Genomic DNA, 22,628 nt, shown 5'->3' with positions numbered 1-22,628 from the left:
AAACCTCAACAGTATTTTTTAATCATTCTCTCAAAACACAGGATTACATCAGTGCTTTAATATATTGCTTTAAGAGTATGTTTCTTGTAACACCTATTTTAATATGACACTTCAATAAATGTTTTTTATCTGCTTTAATGCAAGAGGGCCACATTGATCTGCTGTATTTGTGCATGACAGACAGCAGTGTCGCATCTGAATATGTATTTGAATGCATTATTTAGCTGTGTCGCTGCTGAGGATGCAGCCCGTGTGGAGCAGCAGCAGCAGCAGCAGCAGCAGCAGCAGCAGCAGCATCACCAGGATGCAGGACCCTCCTCCTCCTCCTCCTCCTCCTCCTCCTCTGGAAACTGGAGGAGCATCTTCTCCCCGTGACGTCATGACAGCAGCATCAGCTGTTAGCTCTGCTTTAAGCCTTTTCGCTGCCGATCGCTGCCTGCACAAAGGAAATATATGAGATCCCCTCTAATCCCTGAAATGGCGACACAGGAGGTACAGCTGAACGAGACTCTGGCCAACCTCAAAACGGAGTCGGAGACGCTGAAGTCGAAGCTGGAGGAGGAAAGAGCGAAGCTGCACGATGTCGAGCGTGAGTGCTGCCGAAAAATGGAGAGGCCTCGATTCACCTCTGCATTCGCACAGTGTGACTGGACAGATCGGCGCTAAATATCCTGTATGCTCGGATATATTTGAGCGAGGGTCCGGATGAGATGTTTTTTATTTACAGGGATATGAGTGTGCGGGCGCGGATGATCGTCCCGACGCAGCCTCTGATCTGACAGGAGACTTCAAGCAGGCTGTTTGTTTGCCTCCCCATTTTACAGCCCAGTGCTTCCATCACCAATTCCTTCCATGTAGTGGTTTTGTCCAATCATGTCTCAGCAGTGTTGTGACTGTGGAGACTCGGAGGGAAAAAAAAGGGAGAAACAGCATATTTCTGATATTTTACTGGACATAACCTAATGGAAGAAGATTAATTCAGTATATTCCCAAATTCAGCGTAGGCCTGCTGTAGTTTAATCCTTAATGCTGCTGGCTATATTAACAGAGGGTGGAGGCCTGTGTGTAAATAAGTATGGGTAATGAATTAATTATTGTATATATATATGTGTTGATATACATTGTGTGTGTGTGTGTGTGTGTGTGTGTGTGTGTGTGTGTGTGTGTGTGTGTGTGTGTGTGTGTGCAGTTCATCAGGTGGCAGAGAAGGTGGAGGGACTGGGTCAGTTTGTCATGAAGACCCGGAGAACTCTGAAGGGACATGGCAACAAAGTTCTGTGTATGGACTGGTGTAAAGACAAGAGGAGGATCGTCAGCTCCTCGCAGGTCACACACTCTGCTTTTTAAATCTGCTTTAACTCCCAGTTCATACGTCACTCGCTACCAGGGCCAGTTTATTATTTGATGCATTTTTTATGAAGTGCTTATTTTTAATCTCTTGCTGCAGGATGGAAAAGTGATTGTATGGGATGCGTTCACCACCAACAAGGTAATTTCTCATTTTCAGTGTACAGATTGTCCATTATTGAGAGTGAAATTACACATTCCCTTTCCCATTTGATCCATTATTATTGCATGTGTTTATGCCAGTCATAGGAGTGCCATACATACAAATAAATGCGACTGCATGCCCAACCCAATCAACCAGAATCAGTGTATATATAAAATGTATATTTCCTTATGTTGCAGCTATGTTTATTTTGGTTCAATTTTCAATTTCGTCTTTTGACAGTGCTCTGCTAATCTTCTGATTAGGTTTAGGCACAAAATCCACTTGGTTTGCATTTGGAAAAGATTATGTTTTGGCTTAAAAAACCTGATTTTGTCACCACAAACCCTACTTGCCGAACAAATATCATGTTTTTTGACGTCACAAACACGGCTGGAAATCATCCAGTTGTGCCACGTTTCCAGATGTTTAAATGCTTGGTCCCTCGTCAAAAATATTCAGTGGCAGGTTTCACGCTTACACATGTTGAAACGCAGTCTGGAACTGTGGTCATTGGCTTCTCACCTGTCCACCACGTGATACAAAACTCTGGTAATGACACATGTAGTGTGAACGTGATCTGGCAGATTTTTTAGTTGTGTTAGTCAGGTACGGAGCAGGATTCGTACAAATATGAATGTATCAGTTATTTGCAGAAACAATGGCTGACGGAATGTTTTCCCTACAAACAAATGTGTTCACTATTTTAACAGATTTGTTAAAAAATCTTTACCTACATTCCAAATCAATGGTTTGCAATGTTTTTACCTTTTTGGTTTTTGACCCTTAAAAATAAAGAGATTTTATTAGGTATGATAAGATTATAATTAGTATGTAAAGTTTGGCATTTTCCAAGTAAAAAGCAAACAACTTAAAAGTGACAGGAACCAGCAAAATTCTGAGTCACAAAAAAAAAAAAATATTGAACACAATTATTTTGTCAGATACATTATTTTTACAAATACATTTTTTAAACTCTTGCAGATCTGGTTTGGTTTAGGCACAAAATCACAAAAGATCCTGATTTGGGTTCAAATGATCAGTCTCATGAAATCTTATGCAGCTCTCAGGTTAGCATGTAGCCATAACTCTAAGTCCAAATCATGACTTTAACAAAGATGCCAATAACAAAAAACTATATGATTGTGACAAAAAAACCCCACTGATTTTAGTGAAACAGGTCGTTTTAAATATTTTACACATATTGTCAGTGGTAAGTCAATTCAAGTCAATTTTAATCATATAGACAAATATCTTAAATTAAATTTGCCAAAGCAAAAGGCACCCTCTAATCTTTAGACCCTCTGTTTAGATCAGGATCAACTCCCTCAAAATATCCATTAACAACACAAAAATGGTGTGTGTGTGTGTGTGTGTGTGTGTGTATATACTGTATATAGATCCCAAAATGGTTTATTAATATCGTTAGCTCACATGAACCGGCACAGAGTGCTTATAAAATATTGTGAATGTTACCAGGAGCTGCCCTTTGGCAGAAAAAACATTATTCCGATTTTCACTTTCCCCAATATCATGTTGAAAATTGAATCTGTGAGCATAATAGGTCGGAGGAAGCATAGAGGATTTCCACATTAACAGGATATCTACAGCACAGTGCACTATGACACAAAGGATGTTTGGCCCTTTATAGAGTTTTGATTAAAGATTTGAAGATCGACTAAATTATGTCTAAAATTGTAAAGCTTTTAAGGTTCAAAAAACAAAAAATCCAGGCACTCTTATGGCCAAAATGCTATAAAGCCTTTATTCAAATGCTAAAGTTTTAAAAAATAGTGACAGTGCATGTTAAAAATTAGCTGAGTAGCAGTTTAGAGCCTTTGAAGAAGGCTGTTTGTGCCACTTGATTTTTCTTGTTTGTTTTTTTTTAATGTCTGTCTTTTCTACCTAAGAGCACCTCCATCACATTTTGTTTGAACTTCCAAGCACTGCAGACTTTTTTATTTTTGGCTTTTTAATGTCTTTGATTTGGGACAAACTGTAACACCACTGATGTCTAACAGCTTGAAGCCTTCCGTCCTGCTCTAATTATGCCTAATGAATTTGATTCATCTCGCTGTTCCGGTGCAGCTCATGCAGCTTTGTCTTTTGATGTTTATTAGGAGCATGCTGTGACAATGCCGTGCACCTGGGTGATGGCCTGCGCCTACGCTCCCTCCGGCTGTGCTGTGGCTTGTGGGTGAGTCTCTTCCTGCCAGAGATGATGAGCCAACTATAGTGTTTTATCTGTAAGGTTTCCACTCTTTTTTTTTTTTTTTTGTAAACTGGGGTTGTTTTCTGTCACAGGGGCCTGGACAACAAATGCTCTGTGTATCCTCTGTCTCTGGACAAGAATGAGAACTTGGCTGCCAAGAAGAAGTCGGTGGCCATGCACACAAACTACCTGTCTGCCTGCAGCTTCACCAACTCGGACATGCAGGTGTGAATATCCAACGCACCCATAAAACGTCCAAGCAAACACCAAAAGCAACTAAATGAAATGTTTACAGAGATAGTAGCTGTGTGTTTCATGCATTCCTACTGCTTGTCTGTCCATGACTGCTTCTCTCTCATTATTAATCAGAAATCACTGCTCTGCACATTCCAGAGAAAAGAGCTTTGTTAATAATTCACAGCAGCTCGTGATTTGACATCCTGGTCACATGACATTTCAAAGATAATCCATTTATAGCTGCGCGTGCGCCCATTTTTACCAAACTTCAGAACAGCCGTTGATCTTCCTCCTCCTCGTCTGCTTGTGTTAAAGATCCTGACGTCAAGCGGGGATGGGACGTGTGCATTATGGGATGTGGAGAGTGGGCAGCTGTTGCAGAGTTTCCATGGACACGCGGCGGACGTGCTCTGTCTGGACCTGGCCCCCTCTGAGACTGGAAACACGTTTGTTTCAGGGGTGAGGACACCTCCTCCTCCTCCTCCTTGTCCTCCTCCTTTGTTATGACCACAGCTTATGATCATTAAACTTCATGGAGTTATTATTTATTTTGCATTACTCTTTATTATTGCAGGGCTGTGATAAGAAGGCCAATGTGTGGGACATGCGTTCCGGACAGTGTATTCAGTCCTTTGAAACTCACGAATCAGACATTAATAGTGTGCGGTAAGTGACTGAGTCAAGTGTCACCGCCAACTTTGTTGATCAGATATGTAGAGATAATATTGTTGCATTCATAATTAAGTCGGAAATCTTCCATGTGGAAACGTGTTTGTGTTCTCATGTTTTTCACATTATTCTAACAAAATTTGTTTTTGTTGATAGAAAAATGAGACAATCGAGGAGAAGATCTGTGTTATCTTGCTTTAAGTTTATGAATTCTCAGCCTCATGTCTGTTTTTATATTAACATTGGGAGATATTTAAAGTTAGATATGTTTGAATATTAACAAAAAAATTAACACTTAACACTGAACACATGGTTCAACAACAGCTTCTGTAGACCGGGAGAGGTGTTTCAGGATAATTTTACACACAATTTCAGGACTGGTGAACAAATAATTCTTTCCTAACAGTGGCTGTCTGTTTCTTTTTTAACAGATACTACCCCAGTGGAGATGCGTTTGCATCTGGGTCAGATGATGCTACAGTAAGTAATTAGATATTTTTGATATTCAAAGTGAATTTGAAAACCTGTTCAAAATTCTCTTCAAGATTCAAACAATGACCTTTGTTACAGTGCCGCCTGTATGACCTGAGGGCAGACAGAGAAGTGGCCATTTATTCCAAAGAGAGCATCATATTTGGGGTCTCCAGTGTTGATTTCTCTCTCAGTGGTAAGGAATAAACACTTTAAACACTTAATTACCTTTATTACCGTGTTTTAGAGCATATTGTTAAAGCTTTTATGATTTTTGTAAACTTTCAGGACGACTACTGTTTGGCGGCTACAATGACTACACCATAAATGTTTGGGATGTTCTCAAAGGAACACGGGTCTCTATTCTTTTTGGACATGAGAACCGTGTCAGTACGCTGCGTGTTTCCCCTGATGGGACGGCCTTCAGCACAGGTTCCTGGGACCACACTCTTCGGGTATGTGATGATTGTTATCTTTTGTCTAATCTGACAATTTTGCAGCCTGGAGTGTCATTTCTGGTGACATCTTGTAATGTATGTTGTTTTTCTTTTTTTTTTTTCCTTTCAGATCTGGGCTTAAGGATGAGGACTCAGAGGATGAAATGGTAGACAGACTTACTGAAGACACGCCGATGTTTCTGTTTGCTAGAGTACAATCACGGAGATAGAGACTCAGTTTTGGTTGTACATAGAGCATATCAATAGCATTGTATATACTCAAGTCTCATGGCCAGGGTAGATTTACATATTTCAGAGAATAATTAAACCAAATGGCACCCTTGTATTACAGTTTGATTGAGAGAAAATTGCACAGAAGTACTTATGGTAAAATATATTGCAGAAAATAACATTGGTAGTGACTAGCGTCGGTCTAGGATAGAAGTGACACAAAGTGATGTATTGTATGTGCCCACATAAAGGACATTACTTGTTTATTTGTTTTTTGCACAAAAAAAATAATGGAAGACTGCCGTCTGTGGAAGAAAACAGGATATAAGGAAAAAAAAAACATCTGCAGGAGAAGTACTAAGGTTTATATTAGAATTTCAACTTCTGAATGAAAATAAACTTAGATGTGATGGAGCATTGGCATAAAGTATAATCAAAATTTGTGTACTTTCAATTTCACACCCTGTGCACCAGACAAGCCTCCTCTATCCCTAACAGCAACTCACCTGCCAATAGTATTCTAACGTAAAGAAGCACATTTACAGGTCAACCTAAAAAAAACATGATGTTGACCTTCCATCTTTATGATTTTGAAACATGGTTTACCTTTTTTTTGTTTGTTTTCAGCTCTGGAAGCCACCATGTACACATTCAGTCACTGCAGACACCCTGAACCTGTGGTCCCCCACTAGATATATAAATACAAATATATAAAAATATGTTTAAAGTGTCAGAATGTACTCCTTTTCATGCAGTTGTCCAATGGCTGTAATTTCATATTTACTGTAATTATTTTATTGTAGTTTAGTGTACAGTTATAAAACGGACTGTTTATCAAAGCATTACAAACATAAAAAATAAACTGAGTTTTGATTACCATAACCTTTTAATTGTTGTTCTTTATATTTTCTGATTGTTTTACGGTTATTTCCCTGTCAGTATACAGAGCTGCTCAGACCTGTCAACTACTGTTTATGATTGAGGTTTTCAATAAAGTTATTCAAACGCAGGCGGAAGTGACATCATCAACGAGCCTTGGTCAGTCTGCTGAATCAAAACAATGGCCGACTGTCAGGCTAGCATTTTACTTCTTTTGATCTATTTAAGTGTTTAACAGATGACTTTCACTTACTCTGTGTAATAAACTCTCACTGGGATGGATAGATGAGTTAATAAGTGGCTTTTGAAAGAAAACATTCAGCTGCCAAGCCGCGCTTCTCGCTGCCAAAATGAGCGATGTTGTGGAGAAGACCCTGACAGCTCTGCCGAGCCTCCTGTCTTTAGACTCTCAGCCTGGATCTGCAAAACTGTCCTCCACCTCAAAACTAGGAAACCTCATCAGAGGTATCACTGAGCTGACGTCCAAACATGTAAGTCTGTCTTTAAAAACTCAGGTGACATAAGAGTCAGTTGTTGACGAGAACTCCAACGTTAGCTTGCTAAGCTGCCCATGCTAACTCAAAAGAAGGTATGTTTACAGTATGTTTTAACCCACTTGGTATATACTCAGCACTCGACACAATACTGTGATGAGATCGAGACTAATTTGCTGACACTCTCTCGTTTTTACTATGTTATTATAATGTGGTTAATATGGGTGAAATCAGAGATGTGACCATTTTGAAAACTTATCCATGTTGGTGCGTTCATGTGCTTGTGATAACCTCAGACATTTGAGATTTACAGTTTACACTCACAAGCTGCGTTGCAGGGAGCTTGCATCTGGAAGGCAAACATGGACTTGTGTCGTAGTATACCACAGCCACGTGAATGCATCAGAAACGGGTTACCGTCAGGGCCAAAATTGTTCCTCCAGGATGTGTTTTAGAGCATGTTTCGGGCCGTTTGGAGTCCACTGGTACTATCTGTAGTGGCACTTGTTCGAAAGTTTCGATTAGCTGGACAAAGGGTTGGGTCAGAGGCAGGCCTGCAAAGTGAACGGGATGGATCAGAGCCAAAATTGTTACTCCAGGAGGTGTTTAAGAGCATATTTTGGGCCGTTTGGAGTCCACTGGTACATTGGGTTACATTTCACTGCAGCAATGTGGAGAAATCTCACCTCAAAATCGCCCCCAAAATGAATAAACTCTATTTATAGTATCCTGACTTTTCACCTTATGTCAAATCAAGTCCTTCATAGGTTAGTTTCTAATTTGTCTTTGCATCTTCTTCCTGATGCCTTACTCTATCACATTCACGGTAATTCATTTGTAAGCAAATGTAAGTGGTATAGCTGTCAGTTTTTACAGTGGTATATTTTAAAACTGGTATACTGCAGCAACACTGTACAAGAGAATGTAATTGTCCACTGGCATAAAGGAATGGACAGTATATATTGGCTCAATAAATTTGTAGCCCAATTTTGAGAAGTATTATTGAAAATGTCAAAATCAGACTGAAAACAGATCTATTCTGCATCTACAGACACAGACAAAGAACATTTATTTTTTTGGCCAATAAATATGAAGCAAAATAGCTTTCATTGACTTAACAAGCACAGGATTTACAAACTCAGAGAGTTTCAAACAGAGCATGGTAGTGGCAATTTTAGCTGTCTCAGTGTTTGATCTCCCCTGAATGTGTTTCTCTTTTTCAGGAGGAGGAAAAACTTATTCAGCAGGAATTAGCATCTATCAAAGAACAGGTGTCCTCCCCCAACACCTCCATGGTAAGATTCTACTGATTGCATAAGAAATCAGATCATTTAAATAGAACCAGTGATGCCATACATGATTGTTTTTGTTGACTTTCTTCAGAGGCAGATGAAGGAGCTGATGGTAAGAGCGATCTACTGCGAGATGCTCGGTTATGAGGCTTCATTCAGCTACATTCATGCCATCAAACTGGCTCAACAAGGCACCGCTCTGGAGAAAAGAGTTGGTATGTTCTTTTGTTATGAGTTAGAAGAGCTTACTCGGTCCTCCGCATCCTCACCAAATGGTTCTCAAATGTTTTTTAAATATGTGATGTTTTTGAGAAACTTTCTTCATTTCCTCACAACAGCTTTATTGAACCATGAAACGGCTTCACTTCATTTTCCTGTGCTCCTGATTTGCAGGTTATCTTGCTGTGTCTTTGTTTCTGAACGAAAGTCATGAGCTGCTCCTTCTCCTCGTGAACACCGTATTAAAGGTGGGTGTTCATTTTTTATAGCATTTGTCATCTGGTATCTGAGGAAGGGATGTTGATGTATTTTATGTTTTTTTGTTGTTTTTTTTTTTCTTTTTTACAGGATCTTCAGAGCACGAACCTCATCGAAGTGTGCATGGCTTTAACTGTCGTAAGCCAAATGTTCCCCAAAGACATGATTCCTGCAATCCTTCCTCTGGTTGAAGAGAAACTTAATCACCCAAAGTAGGAAATGCTTCCTTTGCCTGTCTTGTCTGATTATGTCCAGTCAAGGATGTTTATACACGAGAATGGAAGACCTGCTTGAATGTTAGGATTTACAACAGTGTTTTCTTGGTCATTTGTAGAGAAATCATACGACGAAAAGCAGTCCTGGCACTGTATAAATTCTACTTAATCGCACCAAATCAAGTTCAACACATCCACAACAAGTTCCGCAAAGCTCTGTGTGACAAAGATCCTGGTGTCATGACCGCTTCACTACACATCTACGCACAGATGATCCAGGTAATTATTTATCAGGTTATGACAGTAACTGCATTTATTGACAAAATATCATAAAGCCCATCACCTTTGTTTGATTTACTGTGGTGTAATCCAGTCCCATCACAAATTTTCCATTTGTTACAGGAGAAGCCAGAGGGTTATAAGGACCTGACAGCAAGTTTTGTCACCATACTGAAGCAAGTGGTGGGAGGAAAACTGCCCATGGATTTTAACTATCACAGTGTCCCAGCTCCATGGCTGCAGATTCAGCTCCTCAGAATTCTGTCTTTACTTGGGAAAAATGACCAGAGGTAACTAATGCTTATTTTGTCCGCCAGTGTCATGTGGTATTGTTCTGCACAAGTTGTGAGACTGTACTTTGTTTGACAGTACAAGTGAGATCATGTATGAAGTCCTCGACGAGTCTTTACGAAGAGCAGAGATGAATCATAACATCACCTATGGTATGTCAAATTTAAAGTACAGATTTTGTGAACGTGTCTGTTTGATATCATTTAAGCACTTGAATAATTGAACTCCCTCTGTTTTTAATCCAGCAATATTATATGAATGTGTAAAATGTATTTACACAATTCATCCCAAATCTGATCTTTTGGAAAAAGCTGCAAAGTGCATCGGCAACTTTGTTCTCTCGCCAAAGATTAATCTCAAATATCTTGGTAAGATCCAAAGACAGCTTTGATTCAAAAATGTTTTTCCACTGAGCATCAAGATTTCAGATATTCACTGATATGTGATGCATTTGTTAACATGGTGTCACTGTAGGCTTGAAAGCCCTCACCTACGTGGTCCAGCAGGATCCTAAACTGGCCCTGCAGCATCAGATGACCATCATTGAATGTCTCGATCATCCAGACCTCATCATCAAGCGCGAGGTGAGGCCGACTCTTGTGTAAGCTGGATTCTGACATGTGTTTTTCCAGCATTATGGATCTTTTATATTCTGTTTTCTCGTAGACACTGGAGTTGCTCTTTCGCATCACTAATGCCCAGAATGTCACAGTCATTGTCGAGAAGATGCTGGATTTTCTGCGCATCAGTGAAGACGACTACACAACCATTGACCTGGTGGGGAAGGTGGCAGAGCTGGCAGAAAAATATCCTTTCGAGTGTGTTGGTCATACTACAAGCAGGAGACAGCACTCAGTGTCAAGTGTGTACCTGGGAAATGTAAGTCACAAACTGAACGCTTACTGGAGTTGCTTCACTGTTCTGAGAAGCAAATCACACTAACCCTAACCTCATCTCATGTATCATTCTGAATGTCTTTCAGTACAGATTTCTGACAATGACTCTGATGATTAATTATAGCGTGTAGTATAACTTTAAAATGTTGGCAACTTAGTACGATTCTTGAAACCTACTGTCCCTTTTTGCTGCAGCTTTTCACTGAACTTAAACACAGAACAGATTGGCATTTATCAAACCCTCAAAAACCAAGATACATTTTGTTGATAAGATTGGAAGCTTGCAGGCTTAGAGAACAAGACCATTGGTTCTTCTAACAAGTAAAACATTGACAACCTTCTTTGAAGATGAATGAACATATTTTTTCACAAGTTTCTCCAATGAAAACATATTTGATTAAGGACAAAGTCAGCAAAACCTGTGAGAAAGCGTGTTCTGGGATGCTATTTTTATCAGTGGAACATTAAGACATTTATGGCTCTCATGTCATAAGTCACCAGTCTAAGTCTCATGACTTATACTGGTGGGTCAAGGCCTAAGTGATAAATCTTTAATCATCTGTAACTGTGTTCAAGCCTGGTGAGCTGCAGCTGAGCCTCTCAGATTCTCCATGCTGAGGCTACTGGTGTACTAAACATGTAATTTTAAAGACCAGCGTGTAGGATTTTATATCCAGTTTCTGCGGGACGACCCCCTTAAATTCAGACTGGACCTTTGAATTATCTCTGAATTAATAAAAACAGAAATCCAAACACTGTTTTATTTTTATTCCTATAAACGTTCATACATATGCCCCAGACAATGAGTGGTTCATTGAGACCATGAACACGGTGTTTTCAGTGGGTGGAGACATGATGCAGCCTGACATCCCAAACAGTTTCCTTAAACTGCTGTCTGAAGGTGAGCTAACCACACAATCAAAATGGTTCTCTAGTGTTGCCGCGTTGTAAAATTTGAATTCAGTAATTTGGCACCGATATTGATTTTGATCAGCTGGCTAATTTCTCATTAATGGCTCAGGGTTTGACAGCGTGGAGGAAGACAAGAAGTTGAGGCTGTTTGCTGTGGATTCATATGTTTCTCTGCTGCAAGGAGAGCCAGATAAACTGCCACAACGCTTCCTCCAAGTCATAAGCTGGGTGAGTGCTGTTTATTTGTACTGTTCGTATAATTCTTCCATAATTGCTTGGACACAAAGCAGAGGAAGAAAAGGGAATACAAAGGTTGGTTTAAAGCATGCATTAGCAATTACTTTACACTTAGCAGGCATTAAAAACAACAGTAAGTATAAGAGGAGGTGAAAATACAAATGCATTTCAATGGACATTGGGAAGGGGGCGCCCTCTGAGCACATCTGGTAGAGCATCCTCAGCAGTGGCCCTGCATTTGGTTTCTTGTCTAGTAACTGTAGTAATGAGGTGCTAACATGAAATTACATTCTCTAAGTCTTTTATGGATAGAGATATTTAATTTCTGTGCTCCTCTACCTGACATTTGAAATGTATCTTCCTTCATAATCGGCAACATACTAAGCAGGGACGGTCTCTGTGTTAATGAACTGATGGTTTGACCCGTCGCTGCCGTGTACAGGTCCTCGGTGAATACTCCTATTTGAAGGAGGAACTTCAACCAGCCACAGTCCTGAGGCTGCTGTCCAAACTGTTGGACATGAAGAACACCAGCAGTGAAACAAAGAGCTGGATCCTCATGGCGATGACCAAGCTCTGTGACGGTGAGGCAGGTGTGTCTGTGGCTCAGGAGGTTTCTGAAACATACAGCAGCTCCCTGGACACAGCGCTGAGACAGAGGGTTCATGAGCTGCAGTACCTCAGCCAGAATCCTGAGCTACGAAGCAAGGTTCTACCTCGGGACGCCGGCCTGGAACCCCTGGAGGTAACATACAGACATTCAGGGCTACAGAGTTACAGTGACAATGTTAAAGTGAACGCTGTTAAGTCATTGTGATGTTACCGTGTTGCATTGAAAACATGGGTACTTTTAGTTTGAATTTGCTGTCAGAATTTGGTTTAAGGTGCCAAAACCAAAGAAATGTAAACAGATTTAGCTCTTGGAACCAAAGCAGATGATGTCACTTTGTGGTGTCTCCTCTCTGGCAGGATGAGTGCACATTGATGACATGATGTTTGGAAACAACCTGCATACACTTGTCCTCCTTGACATACAGTTGGTTAGATCAAAGACAGTAATCATCAAAATAATGGGGATCATAAATTTGTTTGCAATCAAAGCAACTGTTTTAACATGTCTCGATTAGTCTGTTGGGTTGGGTTTACTACAGAACTCCATTCAGTAACAGACATAGTTTCAGTGACAGAAAAACAAGAATAATATCCTGAACAAATAAAGGTGCTAAAGCTGTGAATGGCTGCGCTTGCAGTTGCTGTTTTAATGCCATTATCTCAAGATCACAAATTTATTATCTTGTTATTTTGACAAAACAAGATTTGTTGTCTTTAAAAAAAGGAGACATTGATTTTGAGAACAGGTGTTTTGCCATGAAATCTGCCTTTTGTAAACTCGAGATAACAGGATGTATTAACCCTTTATCACAAAAAAACAAGCTTTGTTACTTTTAGATAGAGAAATAATAACATGTGATCTCGAGATTACAGTGTCAGAAGATCATTGTGAGCATACCTGAGATGTATCTGCAAGCACTCACATTTAACATCTTAAGTTTACAAGTCCTGTAGAACTTTTGCCAAATAGGAGAAGTTCAAATTTGAATTTGTTGTTGCTTTCTAGGTGGATTCCTCTCTATCATTTCTGGATGGATTTGTGTCAGAGGCGTTGGCTGCTGGCGCTGCTCCATACAAGCCTCCTCATCAAAGGCAGGAGGAACTAGCTCAGGCAAAAGGTAAGATTCATTAAAATTTTCAAGTGGTGGCAGGTTTGGCAGCACTGCCGTGTTTTGGTTTGTTCTTGACTGTGATGTTTGCTGCAGCGTTGAGCCTGGAGCCATACGGCCTGTCCCTGCCCATCAGCATTTCCTCCTGCAGCATTGCAGACAGACAGTCTCCTACACTGTTGTCCATCAGCTCTGGGCTGTCAGGCGATAGCACCGACCTCTCACTTAAAGGAGGGTACGTAGACACATAGTGCATGTTGTCTGAATCAAAACACTTAAAAAAATGTGTTTGGGTACGTGTATGTCTGGTTTAGAACTCTTTTCATTTTTTCTTCAGCTCTACAACTCTGAAGCTGGATGGTGTGAAGAGAGTGTGGGGGAAGGAAGGCTACCTGGCGCAGAGGGAACCTCTGGAGGAGGCAGCAGCTCAGGTTGAGGTTCCCAGTCCACTGCGGTCACCCAGCCAGACGGGAGAGGCTGATAATTCACACAGCCAGACTCCCATTCCGATACCGACCCCTGAGCCTGAACAAGAGAAACAGCAGCTGGCCTCTTCGCTGTTCGTCGGCCTGAGCTCCCACAGCTCTGTGTCACTGGTGAGCTTTTCTGTTTGAGGTACAGCTGCACGACATGATGTAGTGGAGCAGGGTGTGACACATTTTTCTGATGTTATAAGTTTTAGCACCTTCCTCTGGCAGCTGATGTCATCCACTGTGAAGCAGCTGCAGTCATGTTATATGAAAGCAGCGAATCCTCACAATTTAAATGCCGGACACACTAAATGGTTGTCATCTTGGTTTGAAAATGACTTAAACAATAACAGTAATCAAAATAATTAATGAATAATGGTCATATTGCAGCCCTTTGCAATGGTTATTGTTCCACCTTCTGACAGTGATTCATTGTGCCTTAACACAAATGCTTTTCCTTCAAACAGATGGGAAAATCAGAGCCGACACCCCAGAGATTCAGGAGAAAAGCCAAAAGTCCGAGCTCGTCCTCGGATGCCAGCGAGCGAATCTCCAACTCCCTCGTCTCTTCCACGAGCGCGGTGGATAACTTGCTGTGTGACACCCTCCTTGACACCTCAGAGCTGGCTGTTCCTTCACCCTCACTGACATCCCAGCTTTCTCAGAGCCTCACTACTGCAAATGGCACCTGTGATGTACAGTTAACTGATGGTGGCGCAAAGGGAAGTAGCCCCACCCTTGTTAGGGATAATGGTGTTGCTGGACCTGCTGATTCAACTCCACACAAAGACCCGGACAGGCCTAAAGACTTGTGTCTAAGTTCTCATCTTCCTGCAGAGCTTGCTGGACTGTCCCACTCTGAAATCACTCCTCTGTGCTCCGACCAAAGCCTGGATCTCTCAGTCTGTCATGTGCAGAAAGAGGCGTATTTAGCACTGGTTATTTTCATGTACAACTCCTCTTCCTCTGACATTCAACAGATACTACTTGAAGTTGATTCTGATGAACTTGAGGTACAGCAGTTATTGAGCAGAAACTTATTCATGACATCTTTGACTCATATCATTCATATCAAAGCTTGTTTTCTTTCAATGCTTCTTTCAGGTGTCCTGTGTGTGTGACAGTGCAGTGCAGGAGGTGAGAAGCCTCAGCGTTGCAGCGTGTCAGTATTCTCTAACAGTGAAGAGGCCTTCAGTCCACGTTGAGGTGGTTGGGATTGTTTCGTACCAGTTGCCTGTTGGGACGGATCAGTCAGTGCAGTTCTCACACAAACTGCCTCTAACCAGCTTTATCAGGTGAAATATCTTCTCCTTTTTCCACATGTGTATCTGTGCAGGGACGATACATTGCCGACTGTAATTTCACATGTTTCTTTCAGACCACTGACTGTGTCCACGGAGGAGTACGGGAAAATGTGGCTGGACTTCTCCAACGATACAAAGCAGAACCTGACGCTGATAAGTGACGGGCAGGAGTCTCTCACAGCCACTCTGAATGTGCTGAAGAAGAAACTTCAGCTTCATGTCGTGGAAGTCATAGGTGAACGGACATTTTATTGCTGGACTAAAATGTCAAAGAAGGGAAATGCTCCTGTCCCATGAGAAAAATATACAAATATAAGAAATAGATGGTTAATGAATAATTATTCTTCATATTGGCATGTGTTATGTCATATACCTTTAACGATATTTGTTTACAATGACCTCCAGGTAGAAACCCCTGCATCACATGCCAGCTTACATATGATTTGATTGTCATTTTTCATGATGTTATTTCCAAGTGCACTTAATCTAAAATGCATGTGAATTAAGCATGTACATTTATTTACCAGAGGATATTACACACATTGTTGATTACTTTGTTTATTGTTTATGCATATTGCAGAAGCAATGCATCTTATGTATAGAATCGAACTAAAGCAGATGTGCAGCCCCTGGTCAGTCTTTTAACATCTTTACAAATGTGTGATTGTACACAGTCTCAACTCAAGGCCTACACAGTGTGTCTTAAGTTTTGTTTGGAAGGTGTCTCCCAGCATGATATATATGCATTTTAAAAACAGACATGCATACATATGCCAAAGTGCAGTGGCATTTCAATATTTGAACAATTGATTGACACCTACACTTGTCATGTGTTGTACTATTAGTAAGTAACCTTTATTTTTGCCTACAGGTGTGGAAGGGATTGTAGCTTGCCGGCTCCACCAGGATCAGCCATGTCTGATGCACTGTCGTGTACATGCGGGAACACTGGCGGTGTGGCTGCGCTCTCCAGTCCCTGACCTGCCCGACTGCCTGATCTACCACTGTCAGAGAGCTTTACAGGAGCACTAAGCCTCGACTGCAGTGCCACCACTGACGATACTGAGCAACACCACCTACTTACCCACGGAGGGTACACAGAGCAGAAATGCAGAACAGAACAGGAGACAGCGCAGAGCGTCTGATGTTGTGCATTCTCATCTTTATATCGGAGTGTTTACCATTTTTCTCTCTCTTCCACTATACACGCAATTTCTTTTCAACTATTAGAATGGTGGACTTATTTATAGGATCACAATTGTTTGAAAATCATGGTTGGAAAGAAGCTCGGGGCCAAGAGATTATGTTGTAGCATTCTGTGTGATGTTTCAGAAAAACACTTATGTCTTAAAATGATGACAGGGCTCCATGAGGACTTGAAAACTTGACTGAGTGAAATTAATACTAAATACGATATTCTCAGTATAAGGGGAGACTCATGTATGCCTCCAGTTATTTTTTTGTGGGATATCTGACTTTGAAGTATTTACCAGCTGCGACAGTATCTGCTTGTAATGTTTTTTGACCCTGTGAGTCTGTGTGTTTCGAACATAACAGTCATTACAGTGTTCATTTGGATTTGAGTCTGACAAAAACATAAATGTTAAACTCAATTATTCATTTAGCATCTTGAAGCATCAAGCTCATCACTTCTGACTGAAGCAATAATCAGTGAAATGAAAAGAACGTACCAAATTCATTGTTCATTATCACTCATATGAACTTGGACAAACCATTATAGGAGAATTTAAAGTACACTAAACGCTTCAAGTAACATCCGGAGGAAAGCTGCTTTTCAAGAAACCTGCTCGTCTTCACTGCTGAGTACAAAGAAGTTTACATCCTGTTTGGATCATGCTGACATTAACCTCTGACTGCAGCAGTTACATGTATTTCTTACATCTCTGATGAAAGTATTTTGTGTTAATGTATTGGTGAGGATCTCACTGCACTGTTCACGTTGCTCATTTGTCATCATGATGAGAAGCATTTCAGTTTTCATGTTTTGCAGATGCTGCCTTCTTTCTGTGTGACTGATTATCTATGCACTCATGTGTCTAGTCCGTCAGTTTGGGTGAGTGGTAGATTTTAGTGGTCTTTGATTATTATATTTTTGTATCGATGCAGTATTAAATACGTATTTATTGGATTTATATTCTTACAGAAAATATTTTATATTCATTTCTCTGAAAGAAAAAAAGGAATCCTTGTGCTCCATGTACTGTTTGATTGTGCTGTTTCAGGTTTGATTTGGCTCGGCCTGTTTTATTTAATTCAGCCTGAGGGAAAGTTTACCTTGCTCTTTTTTTTTTTTGCTTGTGTTCTGATTTGAAGCACAGCGGGAAGCTTACAATGTGTCCAAATCTCAACTTTAACCTAACGCCTTATGTTCTAATGCCAAGGTGGCGTGTTTGATTTGTGCCTGTGGTACAGCTTGTTTCTTAGAGTGCCTGTCACTACATTCTGCTAACTTAATAAATTCAACATGTGTAAATTCACTGGATTCTGACTCGATGACTATTCATGAAACAGATGTTGTTGTTAGAACTGTAACGACTTAAAGCACATTAGCTCTACATAGAAAAAAACATTAGTAATGTTTGAGTTGTACATTTTTGTTCACTGAGATCCTAAAATGAAGTCATCTCAATCTCTGATGAACAAAACCTTTTTGAAATACAGATTTAACATGAGAAAACACTATGAGATGGTAAAGCTAATGAGTTAACCTCATACAAATGTATATAAACCTAATATATTACTTTTCCAGTATGCACTGAAATCAACCACTACTCCCTATCCCCTATTATAAAAGTCCAGCATGTAGGATTAAGGGGGCATCTATTGGCAGAAAATGGAATATAATAACATTGTCATTAGGTTATAACCACCTGAAACTAACACTCTTGTGTTTTTGTTACCTTAGAATAAACATTTTATATCTACAAAGAGAGCAGGTCCTCCTGCATTGTCGGAAAATCATGCTGCCATCTGCTCTGTGTCAGATTTAAGGAACACTTCACCCCTAAATCAAGACTACATATTTATCCTTTTACCTAGTTCTATTTATCAGTCTAGATTGTTTAAGTGTGAATTGAAGAGTTTTGGAGATAAAGGCTGTAGAGATGTCTGCTATCTGGAATTGAATACAACTAGATGATGCTCAGCTTGTGGTGCTAGAGGGGGTGAAAAAAAGAAGTTTAAAAGCTCACCTGTGATGTCTCTTTCGGGAAAATCTAGATGGATAATGGCACAACAGGTTGATTTTGGGATTAACTGTCCCTTTAAGCCCTAAACCATAGTTGGTAAGTGTTGTCAAAGTTGCCAAAGCATCTGCTGTAACATACCAAATGTAGTGTTCACTAACAAATATAAAATAATGAAAGTCCAGAATGAATGTTTTTTTTGTATAATCTCTATCAGAGAATATTAGCAGTTTGGTTGGCCTCTACCCTTTATTGCTATATGCTTCAAAATATTTATACTTGGTAGTTGCCACCAGGATGTAACCTCCGTGTCTCAGTGCTCAGTGACTGTGTGGAGTTTGTGTCGTTCGAGGGATGAAGCGCATGGCCAGGCTGTGCTCGTCCTCCACCGGCTGCTGCGACAGGTTGTTGGTCTGCCGGATGCTGTTGAGGGTGCAGCCTTGGCGGGGACACACTGTGAAACGAGACAACAGAGTGACCAGGATGGCCTTCATCATCACCATGGCGATGTGTTTGCCCACGCAGGAACGAGGCCCGCAGCCGAAGGGCTGGAAGAAACGACTGGGCACCTGGTAGACAGAGGAAAAGGTAAAGACCCAGCTGTTGGTTTGTGTTTTCTGGAGCAACACGTTATGAGCCATTAGCCACAACTTACTGTTTTCTCAAAGTTCATCAGGCTGAACTCTTTGGGTTTGGGGAAGAATTCTTCTGTCTTATGCATGAGGCCAATATTGAGAATGATGTTGGTTCCTTTTCTAATTTTAGTGCCTTCGATGATGTCATCCTGCAGAGCCTTCCGCATCGTGAAATCAACCACAGGGTGAAACCTCATGGACTCGTTGATGAAACTCTCCAGCACTTCCAGGCTTTGATAATCGATGTTTTCGGCCCCTTTGTCACCTGGTAAGGAAAATGCAGCATTTGAGGATTGTCGATTGTTTCATTTCTGTCTGTTACAGACCAAAAGTGAGATTATTAATGCACAAATGCACTTACTCAAGACCGTGTTCATCTCCTCCACTAACCTCAGCTCTACGTCTGGGTTTTGTTTCAGCAGCATCAGCATGAAGAAGAGGCTGATGGAGAGCGTGTCAGGGGCTGCGATCACCATCTCCAGCACGCACTGCCTGACGTTATCTGCTGAAAACTCTCCGTGGTTCTGTGAAAGAATTTAAAAATGTGAGTTTGCAGCAAACACATGACACAGACTCCATGGCACGAGTAGTTTAGATTTAGACAAACCTGAGCAAAGATGAGCTCTGTGGCAAAGTCAAGATCATCCTCCAACTTCTCCGACTCATTTACCATCTTTCTTTTAATCTCAAGAAGGCTCTCCATCACGTCCTGCAGCTCCTGGCTGTAGGCGAAAAAAAGCAATGATGAATATTACGTTGAGGAAATCACAAGGCAAACGTTGAATTGCTCTGATGTTTAGGATCTTACGCTGCTCTCTTGTGCTTGTTGTACAGCCATCCAATCTTAAAGAATATGTCAGGTTTTATCAGAACTGCCTGCCAGGTCTCAAAGTAGCTGTGGATTTTCAACAGCAGGTCCCTCTCTGAGTTATGAGGAACAAAACCAGAGTCAGGAGCTGCAGGCATCTGGAGCACTGGAACAGGGAACTTTTACAGTGAAAATGCAGCTGACCGTTGAGCGGCACCCGGAGGAAAAGCCTGTTGGAGATGTCGACCACTATGGCTCTCAGCAGATTGAGAGAGTCCACATGTCCAGAGGGGTCGGTCATCTCCTGCAGACGGTCCAGGTGTTTGGCTGTGGAGCTCACACAGATTCCCACCGTCCTCTGGAGACCAGGGCCTGACAGAGCTGTGAAGCAGCCGTGAAACTGTGCAGTGATTCTCATACAGTGACGCAGTGTTAAAGCAGGGGTTGGATATGTTTTTGTTCGCTTGTTAGAGTAGAGACAATGTGCAGAAAGAGGGGTGAAATGAGGCTCGGTTCAGTGTAAGATCACCTTTAGAAAAATACGTCCTGGCTTTTTTCCACAGCTCAGTGTCACTGTTGAAAATGATCCCCCTCCCTTCCATCCCGACACACTCCAGCCCTGCTTTGCTCCCGAATCTGGCTGTATAGTGGGTGCTCCGCAGGACATGATACACTGCTGCAGACCTGCAAGAGCAGCCAGGCTTTTACTTATTACGGATTCATGGGACAAACTGTGAGCGGAAGGACCTAAAAAGACTTGCCCGCTCAGAATGATGGTCTCCTCGCCATTAATCCAGACCCTCACGACGCTGCCGTATTTGTTGTTGTAGTAGTTGCTTGCAGTTCCTATCCCGGTCCAGATGAATCTGCTGTAAGAGAGGATCGGGCCGAGTCCTGACATGAAGGAAGGACCTGGTGGAAAGAAACAGGTAATGATTCAAGATATAATAGATGGATAATAATGGAAGAAGTACTCAGCTCTTGTACTTAAGAAAAAGTAGCTATATCAAAGTGAAGAAATACTCTCTTACAAGTAAAAATATGTATATATGTTTTGCACTTTTTTCTTAATGATATTATTATCAAAATACACTAAAGTACCAAAAGTATAAATTCCCGTTGTTAAGAATGGCCCATTTCATAATACATGGATTATAGTTATTGATTGATTGACATGTTCATAACTTTATGTTGAAGTAAAGGTGGTTAAATATACAGTTTATCTATTGATAGTTTCTTAATTTCCACCAAGGGCTAAATAAAGTTTTATCCTATAATATAACATCATAATTTATGCTTTGAATATATTTTGTATTATTGACCTCAATCCTCAAGTAAGTAGTAAGCGAAGTTTTTAATTAAATGTCGAGGTAAAAAGTGAAATTTTTGCCTCTGAGGCAAATATGTAGAAGAGCAGAGCAGACAACTAGCAGAAAATGTCAATAGTCAAGTAAATCGCAAATGACTGTGACTAAAAGATCTGTGGATACTAACAGTACAAAACACTTGGAAAGAAACTCTATTTCTCTCTGCTTTACACCTGAGGTCACCTGTACATGTGGATCTAACTAAACACGATACTGTGCGCGACAGAGTGGAGGTTGAAGTCTGTGACCTGGTATATGGGACCGGTGTGTTCGGCTCCAGGCGGTGATGAGCAGCAGCAGCAGCAGGAGAAGAAGCAGAACGGTGCTGACATCAGACGCTGCATCAGCCACCGTTGGGCCGGTGGTGAGCATCTCCAGCAGCATCATCGTGTTCCTAACCCAAAACGCTCCTGAGCGGGCTTTTAACCTGTGATCATAAAGCTCCTGCCTCCTTCAACCAACAGACAGATCAAACTCATCTGTTTGTTGAAATATAAATGAAGAAATGTATTCAGGGGTCAGCCTTCATTTTCATCCCTCGTAATCCTCTCGTCCTTCAGGGTTGGGAAGTAACTCAGCTACGGGACACTGAAGCCAAAATACACCCACATGAAGCTTTATGATGAACTGTTTGTAACATGTGATGACATCTGATGTCTCACTATGGTGTAGGGGACAGATTAGTCCCTTATTTTGTGATGTTAATACAAAATTATTATCATACTCATAATATAAGACATTGTTAGTGCAGTGAATTTCAAAATAAATGTCCCCCTTTGATTATTCACTTCAGCATAATTACACAGTTTATCACACTGGATTAAAATGAACACTATAATTTCAAAATCATGTGGCTTACTGATTAAATATGGTTCTCATTTATGTCATGGCAATCAAGGTTAGTTTGTATTGGTTGTACCCGTACACCATCTTGTCCTTCATACAAAACTGAAAGTTGTGCATTTTGCTTGACATTTGTCATTCAAGACTTGTGATGACAGTCACAAAATATTTTGTTACTACTACAACTTTACATCAAAATGTCACGGAAGGATGCTTTTTCATCTTCAAAACACTGAAGCTGAGTCTTTAAGAGTTTCAGTCTACTATATAAAGCTGTTTTTATTAACAGATTATCAAAGGAATTATACTTACGTCTCTTGGTCCTCCCTGCTCCTGACAAGGACGAGTCCAGTTTGAAGAGATGCTGCGCTTCCTCCACTGATTTTAAAGAAGACCAGCATTCTTTCACCAAATAAAACTGAGTGATTCAAGGACTTATAAGTCCTTGGTTGAGCAGTCAATTTAATGGTTGCTTAGAAACGTTCCCACTTTGGGGTTACAAGTACCATTATATGGCAGGCCAGATGACAGGGCCGGTCTGAAGCACAAAGCAGCT

General features: G+C 40.9%; 3 protein-coding genes across 3 annotated transcripts; 2 read left to right on the top strand and 1 right to left on the bottom strand.

The window, feature by feature from the left end:
* The first annotated feature begins 365 nt into the window (after positions 1-365).
* On the top strand, positions 366-6,625 carry gnb5a (guanine nucleotide binding protein (G protein), beta 5a). The gene is made up of 11 exons (XM_037105789.1): positions 366-589; positions 1,190-1,326; positions 1,448-1,489; positions 3,610-3,686; positions 3,794-3,926; positions 4,254-4,397; positions 4,513-4,604; positions 5,039-5,087; positions 5,178-5,274; positions 5,367-5,533; positions 5,646-6,625. Exons 1-11 carry the CDS (start codon positions 454-456, stop codon positions 5,655-5,657), a joined length of 1,086 nt encoding a protein of 361 aa, XP_036961684.1. The 5' UTR covers positions 366-453; the 3' UTR covers positions 5,658-6,625.
* Positions 6,626-6,776: 151 nt separating this feature from the next.
* ap4e1 (adaptor related protein complex 4 subunit epsilon 1) lies at positions 6,777-17,711 on the top strand. The gene is made up of 21 exons (XM_037106023.1): positions 6,777-7,116; positions 8,343-8,414; positions 8,503-8,626; positions 8,805-8,878; positions 8,979-9,100; positions 9,223-9,382; positions 9,506-9,672; positions 9,752-9,825; positions 9,919-10,041; positions 10,148-10,257; positions 10,340-10,479; positions 11,358-11,470; positions 11,591-11,709; positions 12,161-12,463; positions 13,337-13,448; positions 13,536-13,674; positions 13,777-14,035; positions 14,377-14,922; positions 15,014-15,204; positions 15,288-15,448; positions 16,085-17,711. The coding sequence occupies exons 1-21, from the start codon at positions 6,976-6,978 to the stop codon at positions 16,243-16,245; spliced, it is 3,411 nt and encodes a 1,136-aa protein (XP_036961918.1). The 5' UTR covers positions 6,777-6,975; the 3' UTR covers positions 16,246-17,711.
* LOC119023827 (aromatase-like) lies at positions 17,223-22,539 on the bottom strand. The gene is made up of 10 exons (XM_037106030.1): positions 22,385-22,539; positions 21,478-21,680; positions 20,624-20,774; positions 20,392-20,546; positions 20,067-20,243; positions 19,863-19,977; positions 19,662-19,776; positions 19,416-19,578; positions 19,075-19,319; positions 17,223-18,988 (listed from the first exon to the last, which is right to left on the bottom strand). The coding sequence occupies exons 1-10, from the start codon at positions 22,471-22,473 to the stop codon at positions 18,740-18,742; spliced, it is 1,662 nt and encodes a 553-aa protein (XP_036961925.1). The 5' UTR covers positions 22,474-22,539; the 3' UTR covers positions 17,223-18,739.
* Between the last annotated feature and the right edge of the window lie 89 nt (positions 22,540-22,628).

Source organism: Acanthopagrus latus, chromosome 8 (assembly GCF_904848185.1).
Source record: "Acanthopagrus latus isolate v.2019 chromosome 8, fAcaLat1.1, whole genome shotgun sequence".
NCBI classification, from domain to species: domain Eukaryota; kingdom Metazoa; phylum Chordata; class Actinopteri; order Spariformes; family Sparidae; genus Acanthopagrus; species Acanthopagrus latus.
The sequence above is the reverse complement of the archived record's forward strand: the minus strand, read 5'-3'. Positions and strand labels throughout refer to the sequence as shown.